Source organism: Amblyomma mixtum, chromosome 5 (genome assembly GCF_055824585.1).
Source record: "Amblyomma mixtum isolate Tamu chromosome 5, ASM5582458v1, whole genome shotgun sequence".
Taxonomy (NCBI): domain Eukaryota; kingdom Metazoa; phylum Arthropoda; class Arachnida; order Ixodida; family Ixodidae; genus Amblyomma; species Amblyomma mixtum.
Window position 1 is genome coordinate 1543082 of NC_143016.1, and position 14962 is coordinate 1558043.

At 46.6% G+C, this 14962-nt stretch overlaps 1 protein-coding gene across 3 annotated transcripts; it reads right to left on the bottom strand.

Moving 5' to 3' along the window:
• Positions 1–275: 275 nt before the first annotated feature.
• Positions 276–12231, bottom strand: LOC149341103 (salivary anticoagulant protein P23-like). Of its 3 annotated transcripts, none has more exons than XM_089542978.1 (6): positions 12095–12231; positions 10978–11096; positions 4702–4760; positions 2946–3073; positions 2028–2207; positions 276–626 (listed from the first exon to the last, which is right to left on the bottom strand). In XM_089542978.1, exons 3-6 carry the CDS (start codon positions 4742–4744, stop codon positions 318–320), a joined length of 660 nt encoding a protein of 219 aa, XP_089399104.1. In that variant the 5' UTR covers positions 4745–4760; positions 10978–11096; positions 12095–12231; the 3' UTR covers positions 276–317. The 3 variants fall into 3 exon arrangements, with proteins under 3 accessions (XP_089399104.1, XP_089399105.1, XP_089399103.1); XM_089542979.1 differs by having other exon boundaries at positions 10978–11058; positions 12095–12209; XM_089542977.1 differs by lacking the exon at positions 10978–11096 and having other exon boundaries at positions 12095–12209.
• Between the last annotated feature and the right edge of the window lie 2731 nt (positions 12232–14962).

A 14962-nucleotide genomic window follows, 5' to 3' on the forward strand; every position in this document is an offset into this window, starting at 1 on the left:
GTGACGCATGTGCTTCTGTGTGGTGGTCTTTTCGTGTAATAAACAACAAAGGATTGTGTCGGACACACGCAGTTCCCATATACCAGGAGTTACATATTCGCGTGCACTATCAGAAAAGTATTATACGGTCTAAGCATATCTTTATTCGCACGCTTTCAATTCAACCGTATAGTGTTCCGGCGACTGACAGTATACATTCATCTCATTTTCGCGTTTAAAGAACAGTAGCAAGTTTCACACGCTTGCTTACCCATTCAAAAAGCTTCACCTACCAGCATCGGGCAAAGCTTTTTTATTTCTTGTTCACCACGCCGGCATCAAAACAGAGAAAAGTCCATTCTCACGACCGCATAGTTCAGCAACGTCTGGTAACTGCCGTAGAGGTTCAGGTACAACTCTTCTCTCAGGTAATTCGCGATATAGGACTTGAAGTTGCTCATGCGAATGGCGTTCAAATCCAGGTTGCTCCCAGGGGTCACCTCCAATTTGATGTGTTCCACGAAGAAAGTTCGCACGAAGCCCGGTCGGTTGGGAGCCGCGGTGACCTCGAACATCCCCGTTGTGTGGTGGACGACTGCTTGAACATCCACATCCTTGACTGTGTTGAAGAAGCTGTCTCCCTTGGTCTGAAAGAAAAAAATTCACAGGGTCCTCTAATTCTATCGTGTGTTGGCAGTGCGATAGCACTAGCAGCTGTTGATGGCTTTACCGGAAGTGACGTTACTTAGCTGGTGACGTCAATTCCTTTCTGGTGACGTCATTTCCCTCCACAGCCAATGGGAATGCTCCGGTTAGGTGACGTCACTTCCCTTCAGCAAATGGACTAATTTTATGACCAACGATGTCTTTTGGCCTCATGGGGCTTATAATGCTGTCACATTAAAAAATAAAAAGAAAGCACTTGCTCATCCTTACAAAGCAAGCCTTCATTGCGACTTTCCTCTTTTCAGTGCCCTAACACTAGCCGTCTCTGCCGCGCCACCAACAAACAAGAACCGTGCAGACGAAGGCAAAAAATTCTCGAAGCCTGGTCCACCAGCAGCGAAGAGATTAATAAATGCGACACAATAAAGTGAAGCAGCGGAAAATTTTCTGTAGCGTGCAGACGCGCTTAACTTTCCTTGTTAGTATTTATCATTAATGGCAGCTCTTTAAAAGCACGGTTGAAGTTAAAGAAGAAAGTGAATGAAATTCAATCCCAGTGAATACCATTTCGTTTACTCTATTCTGATCAACGAATCCGAACAAAACAAGCCCCCTTATTTACCAACAGTGATCGCCGTCGGCGAGATCGTTCCCAAGATGGCAAGAAAGGCTCGCTCATAACTCTGAACATTCTCCAGCCCTGCACCATTTTATCAAGTAACAATGTGTCTGCGTGCGTGCGTGCGTGCGTGCGTGTGTATGTGAGAGGGAGGGGCGGGAAGGCAGATACTACTGCAAACGGGTGCATACGCGTCTTTTCCTATAGGTGCCACATAAGGCATCGAAAATTCTAATTGTAGTTGTGCAACCAACTGGCGTATTCTTTGGAAGAGAAGTGCCCCTGAATTAACCGTAATAAAACTGCAAGACCAGTGGGACCAGAAGCCAGTGGGAACCAATGAGTGTGTTCCAGACAACACAGATGCAAGCCGGAACCACACCGGAACCACCAAAATAGAGCAAAATTTTTCTAACGAAGAGTAAAGATTTTGTGCAAGTCCCTGCTCGCCTTCCTTCGCGCTATAGTTTCCCAGAATCACGTCCTTACTATGCTCGTCAAAGAATTCAACTTTATCGGCATTAACTCGAGGTTGTCCATTACCCCCTGCCTACTGTGTCGATTCGTCTCTCGGACACAAATAGATCCATTCTGCTCAAATACGTGCTGCTTGCCAAAAGCTTAATAGAGAACATTTCTGCTCCACAAATTCCTCGCTCATCGGCACAGAGCGTTCGCTCAGTCGTTCTTTATTCTCGTTACCGGTAGACGGTGCACGTCTAAAGAATTCAACAGCGAGGGGAGTCCATCTCGTGGTCCATACCACGGTAAATAGGTCCGCAGTGATGCCGTCGAAGCTGAGCATGCAGGTGACGCTCGTGTTGCCGGCCACCGCCTTCGGTTCGCAGTTGCCGACGCGGTGCACGGCCGTGTCGAAGTTCCTGATGTCGCCTCCCGTCACGTTCACCTTCAGGTCTCGGTTCGTGATCGCCGTCTTGTATACCTGCACCACACGTCACCACATACACTATTGGCGTGCACGATTTCGCCACAGCACAGAGATTTTTTTTTTTTTTTGCCCGCATGCGCAATGCAAAAGACATAATGTGGGTCTGCGACCCTAACTCTTAAGTTGGGATTTCATCTTGAGTCGTGCAGCCCCGTTCAGTCAAACCGTCATGCAGTTTGCTATCTATTGTATCCAAAATCATCGTGATGCACTCTCTCCAAACATGCGAGGAAGTGCACGAAGTAATATAATTTCTACTTGCAGTCCAGTCCTTCATGTTTTAGCGACAACATGATCACGTTGCTGTACGCAGTAAGTTGCGACCACATCGTGTGTGTTGCACGTAATATTTAGCGCGTAGGTACAGTACATCTAAGGCTAAAGTGGACGTCTTAGAGGACAGCTATGGCTATTTGACCATGGGTGTGACATGAAACACTTTTATATGAGTGCTTCACTACATTTGTTCACAAAGCTCATCTTTTAAGTATTTTTTACTGCGACAGCAGTACAAATGGCACTTGACGAAAAGCCTTCTGCGGAGCCTTGGAAAGTGAAGCTTTCATCCTCCAGAAGCACCCCCCCCCCCCCCCCCCCCTCAACCAGCCACCTTCCTATCACACGCCTAGCAAGGGGGCTATACCCACATACCCATCGCTACCTTCTATCAAACTCACCACCCCACCACCACCCACCTTCACATGCCAGCATTAGGGCTATAGCACCACTTGCCTTGAAGTTGAACGGTGGCAGCGGCGCCGTCGGGTACAAGTCGGGCGTTTCCCTGATGAGGTTGGGCATCCTTTGCAGAAAGACGTCGTCTATGAAGTCGTTCGCTTCTTTCACACTGTTCGAGCCTCCTGTGGGAGTGTAAACACACAACGCGAACCGCAGTAAGTTTGCATTTACCGGTGAAGATGGTTACCCAGCCGCAGCTTTCCTAAATTCACTGAAATTTGCACATAGTGACCTTATCCCAGCAACCTTTTCTCAACATTCATTCAGCACTGGTGGATGAAACGTTAGAGCTCAAGTTTCTTTCACCAAGTGCCATAAGTAACTTTAATGAAATCTCTGAGACAAATGAATTTTTTTTCTCTATAAGGGAAGGTTCGTTTCAGTAATAAAACCGGCAACAAACGTAAAGCGAAGTCTGCTGTGCTTCAGCACGGTGTGATGCTGCCAAAAGAGCTCTTCAATGCACACTTCCTTCCTTCGGCGAACCACAGTTAACCTCCGACGTGTAAACAGAAATAAAATAAGGACCTTCGTGTGCAGTTCTGGAGTCGTAACACTAAACAACTGCTCAGGGTGGCAGTGGGACCATGTAACATATTTATGGGCATTCTCACGTCTTCACTGACACATGATAAGTAAATTGCATGCCTTTAGGCGGCTCTATGTCACTCTCTAGGAGACCCAGAAAGTCTTGCACAGCATCTCGGTACGTCTGCCTGTTGTCAGCCTCCACATGACCTGCGAGTCACGTGTCCTATCAGTAATGTGTTTGTGAGGGTACCTTAAAGTGGACGAAGTTCTCAACAAGGAAGCAATCAATAGGCTTTATTCTAAGCGCACAAATATATCTGCATATGGACGCTGCCCCTATTTCTCCAAGCATCAAAATCGATGTCATCTATAGGATAATGATGCGTTCTCAAGTGCTTTTACGAAAACTGTATATGAGCCTCAAGAGTCTACTATAATGTTTTCGTTTTCTCAACTGAAACTGCAAGCCGTTTTTCCAGCCGTTTTCTTTTTCTCCATAGATGTACTTTTATATTGAATAAATTGTGATAATTCAGGTCATAATTCTGTTGCATTATCAATACCCTTGTCCTAAAGCATTATGCGCGCTTCTGGTGAAATAGCAAACACGGAGCTTTGTATTTTTTGTGTCGTACGCATGTGACACAGCTCCAACCTCGGGAAACACCACTACCATGTGTGTAAAACATCACAGCGTTGCCTACGAAACAAGACAATGTGAATATATGAGGGCCATAAGTTTTTTGCCATTGAAACTGCAATTTAATTGCATGAGTCGAGCCTCAATAGGCGCCATTTCAGAGCTGTGTAACTAAAGCCCATTGTAGTTGCAGTACTTCTTCACTGCCCCAAGAGACCCGGCGCCGAGCCAAGCCAAGCCAAACCAAGAGACACGTATAGTGAGATAGAACGAAGAAAAAAATATAAAAGCAAGAAAAGGAAAAAGAAGAGTATAAGACGACAGAATGAAGAGACGAAGAAGGGAGATCAAATGAAGAGGCGCAAATTAATAACCGCGGCTCTCGTCGATGTTTTCACTGAGCTGCAGCCTGGCTTAGCCAGTTTTTAATTCTTTCTTTTTGTAGCACTATTAAAGGTCTGACCCGTTTGTGTGCTTCTATTGAAGCGGATCCCTGTGAATAGCACACTTCACATTTAACTGCTCAATATTAGCGCGCATTGAAAGTGAGCATCCGCAAGAAAAGCAAGTGGCACTCACCGACGTACGCGACAACGCAGAGTAGTAAGGCGAACTGTTTCATGGTTTCTTATTGGTACCTGCATGAGAAAAGAAAAAAAAAAAGCCATTGCGTTTGTCTCCCCAGATTTACGAATTCTTAAACATCAGGTTGTATTCCTGCTTCTCAGGGTCCTGATTTCTTCTTCTTTGACCTGGAAAGGGAAGCTGCCTAATCACACTATCTGCTTTTGTTGCGGAAGCAACACTACGCTAGGTGTGAGTGACTTCGCGGAGCCCCGGAGAGCCCCAACTGCGCGAGGAGCGAGCGACGTCAGAGCAGCGCGAAGCCGCCGCCGACCCCTCCGCTACGCGGGTGACTCAGAGGTGCCGCCGCCGCTGCGATTGCCGCGCCATTGCTTCCGCAATTCTACTCGGGGTGGCCATCAGACAAACCACAGCCAATTTTTTTTTTTGCTCCAGTTCGTTGCTACAAATGTAGTTTTTCTTCCCCAGAAACATTCACACGATTGAGGCTCTTGTATACGAACTATGCTTGCTTTGCCACGCATATCTTCTGACTGTGGTGATCCTAACCAAATCGCGGAATGAGATAGACAAGAGCACCGACTCTGTTGGAGCGAAATGCATTCGGAAGACGCGATTTTACTGCACGAATGCCCAGCGCGCGTCCGGCGCTGAGCGTTACGCCGTACTCTCTCTTTATTCACCCCTTCGCTCGCCAACGTGCCCTTATGCGCGTTTGTTTCATTTCGCTATCCTCCTTGAATAAGTAACCACTCCGACATGCCACCTGTCGATATCACCGGGAAACAAAAAAATTACCGACGATTACGTTACTTCCTAATGCGAAATTTGAGCGCAGCAAAAAGCTGTTTCACCTTTTCGATAGATTGAGGCAAAGAAATCGAGCAACACATGTATGCGCTATCACAGAGTTTTTTTTTTATTTTTCACACGTATTCCTTTAACAAAGATTCCACTAACAGTTCTTGACAGTCATGAAGGAAGCTTTGTGGTCGGAGAAATAGACTGATATATGTTCGACTTGGTACACCAATGCTTGATTCTCAAAGACGAGATCTATACAAGTGCCTCGCGAGGTTGTCACAGCCGTGGGACGCGTTACGAGCGAGAGGAACGGGATGTTCTCCCGCATAAGTGTTAGGAAATTGCTGTTTGTCTTTATGTCAACATTAAAGTCCCCCACTACTAACATCGGTGTGGATCGATGGACGGTTAATGCGAGTTGCAGGAAGTGCACGACGTCTTTCGTGAGTGCGGTAGGGGCGAAGTAGGCAGCTACTACCAGCAAGCCGTTGGGCAACTTTGCGGCGCACAGTTCGCCAAGTTCATGTGACGTGCCAAACATTTGGACTGGTATTGCAGAGAGACCTGTGCGCAAGCAGATAGCGACTCCCGCCGCTGTGTTGTGGTCTCTGCGAGCACCACAGCAGTATAGGAAATCTATGATTTCGAGAGGCTCTTCGGGATCCATCCACGTTTCAGCAAAGCAAAGTACAGAGGAATGGCGCAGAATGTGATCGTGGTGTACGTCCTTGGCATGTGCGGCAAGGGAGCGTACGTTAAGAATGTGGTTGTGAATGATGAATCAAGTGCTGCCAGCGAATGACGCGTCCATTGGCTGTCTGCGTGTGTTACTGATGTGTGGTTAACATGTTAAGCTTCGCCTGTAAGAGTGGAACGCGACAGCGTCTTGCAACGCTGCCAGGGAGTCCACAGAACGCCATCGCCAATTCGGCTGTACGCCTTGCTGGACGGTAAATTTATTTTTTGAGGAAAGGAAATGTATCTCTCTCGCATATCTGGGTGGACACCTGCACCTCGCCGTAAGGGGAAGGGGGAAGATGGGAGTGAACGAAGACGCCGTATTAGCTAGACGCGCCTTTGTTCATTCCAAACCATTCAGCTGGCATTACGGAGTGGCTAGCGTGCTCGTATCGCACTCCGGAGGCCCTGGTTCGATTCCCCAACTCGACCAATTTCGTTCTCGGTTTTATAGATTTATGCGGTCTAACTAGAAAGGTTAATTAGGCTATTTCATATTTACATTATTGTATTTCTATCCATCGTGTTCTGTCATTAACCTGTCAATTGTTGGAACTGTTTAGGATGTTCGACACAACGTATATGAAACGAGCAACGTCTTACTGAGTGGGGAAGTGCGTGGTGGTGGAGGGAACGCGGCTTCGTACTTATCTGTTTTTTTCAGCAGCGTCTCCTTCCGCGGACGCTGTTGTCGCTGCGGCGCGCGTCTGTCTTTTCTTTTCTTTCTGACCTCTTCATTCTCCTCTATATTAATTAGGCTAATTGATTAATTAAGCAATTAACTAAACTCAGTCCAACTTAGTTGCAGCATCACTATACGATCCCTTTGATTGGTTGCATGGTTACTAGCCAAAGTACAATTGGCCCCATTTGAAATTCGCGCACTGTGACGTCACGAGCATTTCGACCAATTGAAAAGCATGACATTGGGGGCGGAGCTGGTTACGAGGCCGACGCCGACGCCGACGCCGACGCCGACGCGAAACCCAGGAACGGACGCCAAAGAGCTGCGCTCTAAAAATTCAGGGGGCCCTTTGCCTAAAGTGCGCAGGGGCGACAGCGTTTTCCGCACCCCATTGACTGCCTCTGTGGGACTGGTGACGTCGCCACTGGATGACGTCACACACAATTGATGACTAATTACTACGTAATTATAAATCACTAATCAATGACTAATTACTGATTAAGGACTAAATACTAATTTACTGCTAATTAATAACGCTTAAACTTCGCATTTAGGAGTGGAACGCAACAGCGTGTTGTAGCGTTGCCAGGGAGTCCACGGACTCCATCACCCCGCTCGGTGCGATGCCTTGCACGACCCCGTCTGCCAAAATTGTTACAAGGGAGAAATCGCCACCCGCCGCGGTGGCTCAGTGGTAAGGCACTCGCCTACCGAGCCGGAGTACCTGGGTTCGAACCCGACCGCGGCGGCCGCGTTTCGATGGAGGCGAAACGCAAGAAGCGGCCGTGTGCTGTGCGATGTCAGTGCACGTTAAAGATCCCCAGGTGGTCGAAATTATTCCGGAGACCTCCACTACACCACCTCTTTCTCTCTTTCTTCTTTCACTTCCACCTTCCTCCCTTCCCTTACAGCGCGGTTCAGGTGTCCGCCGAGATATGTGAGACAAATACTGCTCCATTTCCTTTCCTGAAAAACCAATTATTTTTATTATCGTCTAGTGAATACGGTGCTATCTTAGAAAGCAGCTTTAAAGACATGTACTGCGGTGTTCAATCCTTTCGGGTGTACACCAGGATATGAGAGACAGGCATTTCCTTGCCTATAAACCAATTTTCATTTCACTTTTCTTTTCTTACGGCGCGATTCGGGTGTCCACCGAGACATGAGTGACAGGCGTCGTAGGAAGGCAGGGAGGAAGTAGGAATGAAAGAAGAAAGAGGAAGAGGTGCCGTAATGAAGAAAATGAAAATTGTATTTGAGGAAAGGAAATTAGGCAGTAACTGCCTCACATATATCAATGGACACCCGTCATCATCGATGAGTCACCCCAGGGGATGGATGTAACGGCATACGGACGTAAGGGAGTATGAGCGATTAAAGGCTTTCGCCTTATCTGTAGCAACAGCGGTGCAGCAGGCGCAGGCGATGCGCCATTACAGTGCCTCTAAGAAATCGCGACGCACGCCACGGCGCATTCGCACACCCCGGAAGGATCCTACTAGAGCCAAAAATCCGAACACCTATCAGATACACCACCAAGCTTTCTACGATGTAGCAAAATGCATCGCTTCTTATAAGCGCAGTCTTCGCTCCTCTCTGTCTTACTCCCTGATCCAGACTTTATTTTTGCTATCTTATCTGAATTCGTAAATTTGGAAAATGCGCCACATTTCTCGGAAGCAAAATTTACCGACGATTACGTTACTTCCTAATGCGAAATTTGAGCGCAGCAAATAAGCTGTTTCACCTTTTCGATAGATTGAGGCAAAGAAATCGAGCAACACATGTATGCGCTATCACAGAATTTTTTTTTTATTTTTCACACGTATTCCTTTAACAAAGACTCCACTAACAGTTCTTGACAGTCATGAAGGAAGCTTTGTGGTCGGAGAAATAGAGTGATATATGTTCGAATTGGTGCACCAATGCTTGATTCTCAAAGACGAGATCTATACAAGTGCCTCGCGAGGTTGTCACAGCCGTGGGACGCGTTACGAGCGAGAGGAACGGGATGTTCTCCCGCATAAGTGTTAGGAAATTGCTGTTTGTCTTTATGTCAACATTAAAGTCCCCCACTACTAACATCGGTGTGGATCGATGGACGGTTAATGCGAGTTGCAGGAAGTGCACGACGTCTTTCGTGAGTGCGGTAGGGGCGAAGTAGGCAGCTACTACCAGCAAGCCATTGGGCAACTTTGCGGCGCACAGTTCGCCAACTTCATGTGACGTGCCAAACATTTCGACTGGTATTGCAGAGAGACCTGTGCGCAAGTAGATAGCGACTCCCGCCGCTCTGTTGTGGTCTCTGCGAGCACCACAGCAGTATAGGAAATCTATGATTTCGAGAGGCTCTTCGGGATCCATCCAGGTTTCAGCAAAGCAAAGTACAGAGGAATGGCGCAGAATGTGATCGTGGTGTACGTCCTTGGCATGTGCGGCAAGGGAGCGTGCGTTAAGAATGTGGTTGTGAATGATGAATCAAGTGCTGCCAGCGAATGACGCGCCCATTGGCTGTCTGCGTGTGTTACTGATGTGTGGTTAGCTTCGCCTGTAAGAGTGGAACGCGACAGCGTCTTGCAACGCTGCCAGGGAGTCCACAGAACGCCATCGCCAATTCGGCTGTACGCCTTGCTGGACGGTAAATTTATTTTTTGAGGAAAGGAAATGTATCTCTCTCGCATGCCTGGGTGGACACCTGCACCTCGCCGTAAGGGAAAGGGGGAAGATGGGAGTGAACGAAGACGCCGTATTAGCTAGACGCGCCTTTGTTCATTCCAAACCATTCAGCTGGCATTACGGAGTGGCTAGCGTGCTCGTATCGCACTCCGGAGACCCTGGTTCGATTCCCCAACTCGACCAATTTCGTTCTCGGTTTTATTGATTTATGCGGTCTAACTAGAAAGGTTAATTAGGCTATTTCATATTTATATTATTGTATTTCTATCCATCGTGTTCTGTCATTAACCTGTCAATTGTTGGAACTGTCTAGGATGTTCGACACAACGTATATGAAACGAGCAACGTCTTACTGAGTGGGGAAGTGCGTGGTGGTGGAGGGAACGCGGCTTCGTACTTATCTGTTTTTTTTCAGCAGCGTCTCCTTCCGCGGACGCTGTTGTCGCTGCGGCGCGCGTCTTTCTTTTCTTTTCTTCTGACCTCTTCATTCTCCTCTATATTAATTAGGCTAATTGATTAATTAAGCAATTAACTAAACTCAGTCCAACTTAGTTGCAGCATCACTATACGATCACTTTTATTGGTTGCATGGTTACTAGCCAAAGTACAATTGGCCCCATTTGAAATTCGCGCACTGTGACGTCACGAGCATTTCGACCAATTGAAAAGCGTGACATTGGGGGCGGAGCTGGTTACGAGGCCGACGCCGACGACGACGCGAAACCCAGGAACGGACGCCAAAGAGCTGCGCTCTAAAACATGCGCCAAAATATCAATGGAGCACGGCGTCCGCACTTCTATCTTGCAATCGTGGTTTCCACTTTCTGACAAGTTTCCTTTTGGCCTGATATTACCTTAGGGCAAAGAAAGCGCTGTTAATGCAATTTGTAGAAAGTTTGGAAGCGGGATTTAGGCAATGTGAGTGAAGACCTATGTAACAATGAAGGCACGCGCAGTCGTTTTCTGAGTTAAGTACAGCCTTCATCAAAAGTTTATAGCCCGAAGGGTTGGATTCTGAGCCGTGTATTAGCGCTCTTCTAAAATATAAGAAAGTCCTAAACTTCGGAGACGTGGGGAGGAGAGTTTCTCTCACCTTCAAGAGAGTTCGGACGCTGGCGATGGATAACGAGTCAAGCAGCATGGCTCAGAAGAAAATCTTTTCGGTCTCTTTACTTTTAATGAAGGGTGTACCTCGTCAATAAATATACTGTAACTAATGCTCACTTCCTCCTGACATGTGGCGTCGTGGTTTATGGGCACCATTGTGCTCAAAATCTTAGTAACTCGCTGCATTCGCTGAGTTACCTAACATTCGTGAGTTACCTAACATCGCCGAAAACACTAACCTTCGTGAAAGAAAACTTCACCTGGATAAATGTCGTTCACAGGTATGACCCCACCCTCGCACGCCGGGCTCGCGGGGCGGCGGGATCTTGCGGCATCCCGGGCTAGGGACGTGGATCAAGAAGATGGCGGCATTCGCTATCTGCATTACAGTAGCTTTACATTACATTAGCCTCTACATTAGCTTAATAGAGGTTCTCTCTCTCTATCTCTCTCTCTTCCAAAAAAAAATGTTGCGGTTTATGTGCTGTATGGTTCAAGGTTTTATTCATCAAGACAAGACCATGGTCGTCGATTCGGAGCGCTCTACTCTTTTTAAACTTTTTGATTTCACATTCACTCATCGATTCCGGCAGAGCGACAAGAGACACGTTCAGGACGACAAGAGACACGCAACGCTCATAAAGGCGGCGATGTTTCGGTAACGGCGTAAATGGCGCATTTCATCCTCTTCTTGAGAGCGCTGCTATCCGGCCCAACTTGTACCTGGCACTGGCAGTAATATAGAAAACTTATGCACAAATAGCCCTCATCATGGCCGCCGAAAAGCTCTCCTTTCCTTTGGCCCGATGCAATGGGCCTGACTCAAAAGTTTTTTTATTTTAATTTTTCCATTTATTAGGCAGTCCCTTCCTTCGTTAATATTTAACGCCGGCAGACCGCTGCACCCTCGTGTGGACACAACTGTGTTTTGAACACCTACAGCTCGATAACAGTGCAACCTCAGCGTGCCTCTGTCGAAATCGCCCGAAAACTGACCCCTTTCGATCCCCATTCGGGAATTAGAGCTTGGGCACTAACGCATTCTGCAGAAAAGTGTTAGAATATGACTGCTTGAGAGAAAAATAAGCTCGTAGATACAACCTAGAATTAACACTAAAAACTTCCATACAGCAGTAGTGAAGGAATTTCTCTTTGAATGTTTCACATCAAAAGATATATAGGTTAATGAACTGTTGTTCTTTCGTATCTTATTTCCGACTTGCGATCAGGAATCGAACACTTTACCTCCCGCTTAGACGCTAAATGGTCTTGCCATTTACCCACCCCGACGGATGTTCACCCTATGCAAGAGTAACCTTGCTTATGAGACGGAGAGACTAGCCAACAGGATTTGAACGCAATGAAAATGGTACGTACTGTAGACGAGGACTTGGTAGACTCTATTGAGCTTTTCGCTGATATGCGCCGACGAACTGAGACAGATTTGCGGCCTCGTGACGTACAACCCGCGCTTTTTCCGTCCGCCTCTGTCGTCAGCACTTCTATCTCTGCCGGGCGTATCCCGCTCATACAGGCCCCGGGTTTCCTCTCGTTTCCTGTCGATATCTTTGATACAGCCGACAGGCTATGGCATGCGTTTCGTGCGCAACGCTTTCAAGAAACCTCGGTCTCTGTGTGTCAGTGGTTTATTCTTAATCCATTGTTCTGTGTTCAGCATAAATGTGAGAACGCTGCCTTCTGTGCGTTGTTTTATGCAGCTTACCCAGCAAAAAAAGTACAGAAGGCAGTGTCAGAACATTTCAATCAACGTGGCCACAACTTCGACAAACTGAAACTGTTCATCCTTCAATCGAGCTTCAAATCTGAAAGAGAAAGGAAATACAGAGAGGCATTAAATCTAAAGCGTTACAACCAACAGGGATTAACATACTCAGAGGTAACATTGAATCTCTCAGGTGCTTTCCGCTACTGGCGTAATTCTTTAAAAAGGTCTTGCACGTGGTCAGAGGTTTCCTCAGTTATTCATACCCCCGCTTCGGCATTTCTTTCACCCTTACCCCTCCGTCCCAACCCGTCCTCTCCTCCTAAATCACCTTTTCCCCCTCATTTCTTTTTCTCTTTGTTGAATTATAGTTCTAATATTACCTTATGCCCTGAACCTCCTGCTATCATTTCTCAGCAACCCTTGGACAGCACCATATCACCCGCCCTATTTTTCTCTGCATCCTTAACTGCGTTTTTTTTTTTGTCCCCGTTATTTCGTTCTGTCGTGTTGCTTTACTCCCATATCTAGTTTTTCAGGTCAACGCAGCCAGTCATACCAAGCCGCCAGTCACAGCTGGACACATAGGCTTTCAAGCCAATGCTCGCTATCTCTCTCCGTATACACTCCCGGATTCCTGTCTGCTTTTTTCTTGAAGAAGTACGTAATCAAGCTCTACATTTTAAGACAATACACAAAAACAACCTGAGAGGACGGCCGCTGACTCTATTTTTATTGAAGCAGACATGTGTAGCATTTATACGTAATGAGGGTACTGAGCCCATGCGCATTCATGACTGTAGAAAGAAACAAAAAGAAACTAGTAGAAAAAATTAGAGCAGGCTACATTTTATCCTCTATTAAATTTTCGAAAGTCACTGGCTCTGATGCGGTGCTGACGCACGTGTCACCTCTTTCCTTGATAAAAAACGCTGCTGACAATTCACGAGCTAATCTATCCTTACTTCTACTTACAATTTTGATTCCCTCAAGTCGCAGCCCACAGTTATGATCATTTCCATCTTTACACGAGCGGCAATGGGTGGGTAGATTCTGGAACGAACCGGAGTCGTTATCTAGTCGGGCGCACCTTGGCCAATTTACCTGGTGCAGAAAAGACCATGGGCGCACCGCACTTGTCGTCAAACCTTTCCAGATTGTGGGACACCCTATGGATGTACGTGATCATAATTGGTTAGGCGCTGCTGCGTTCTCGTCTTATGTTTTCTTTGGTCTCCCTTTTATATTGCGCAAGACTGTCTCGGTCACGGCTGCCAATACGTGGTCAGGGATCCCTGCTTAATTTGCACAGCCTAGCTACCTCACCCTGAAAGCTCGCCTGCGCCATGTGAGGGCATGACTTGAGGAAAGCGGATTCCAGAGAAATGGTCGCAAAAGCGCTCATGGCAGTTTTTGACTGGGCGGAATCAAACGGCAAAAAATCGTTCTTGGCTCTTGGGCGGTAACACCAACAAACACGTCTTTCTCCGAGTTTGATGCTGAGGTGAAAAAAGTGAAGGCTGTTTCGTTCAAGCAACTCGTACCTGAGAGAGCCCTTTGCCATGTTGCCCGAACAGTTGTAAAGTTTCCCTCACGACTTCCTCATAACGACATATATAACGTTTCTTTAAAAGAGCTAAAAATCATCAACGTATCTATAAATTTTTCGGCTGTTCCGTCATATATTAGTGAAGCCAAAACGCTGTCAACTGATGCAAGAAAAATGTTGCACAAAACTGGAGAAACACATAATCCGATCCAAAGGCCCTGGAACTGTAATAACCCTCGGTTGTCAAACTGGATAAAAGTAGCGTTTATCTAAAACTTTAAAAGTGACATAAAATTGCCGACATTGAACCCGCCTGCATTCTGAAAGGCAATTGTGTCATTTGCTTGCATTTTCGAACAGCAATAAACAGGTGGCTGCGGGGTACTGAACAAAATCGATTCTCAACCTCTATACAGAAAGTCCATCTAAACTGCTGCTCTCCTTCCAAGATGCTGAAAGCATCCAAATAATTTTTTGCAGCAAAATGGTCTAAAATTTATAGACTGGTGCCATTCTCGCTAACAACTGTCCTGAACGGTGCATCAGGTTTATGAGTTTTCACTACGAAGAAGACCGACAAAGTGTGCGCTCTGGATTCCACAATAATGATGCTGAAGACTATCCATAGTACTATCGATACTATCGATATTTGAGTCACTATCAAACTATCGAAGGGAAAAAGGACTATCCATAGTACTATTGACAGCGCGCTATCGATAGTACTATCGATAGTTAGTACTTTCGATAGTATTATCGATAGCACTATCGATAGTAGTTTCGATAGTTCTATTTATAGTACTATCGATAGCCGTATGGATACCACTTGTCATATATAATACTATCGATTCCATGAAATCAACCACGCGTACCCACTGCATCCTAAACTTGGTTTCCCGAGTGTGTGGTATGGAGGTGATGGTATGAGTATCTGACAGGACTCGCCGGTTTTCGCAGCCTACGCGTCAGCGAGCTC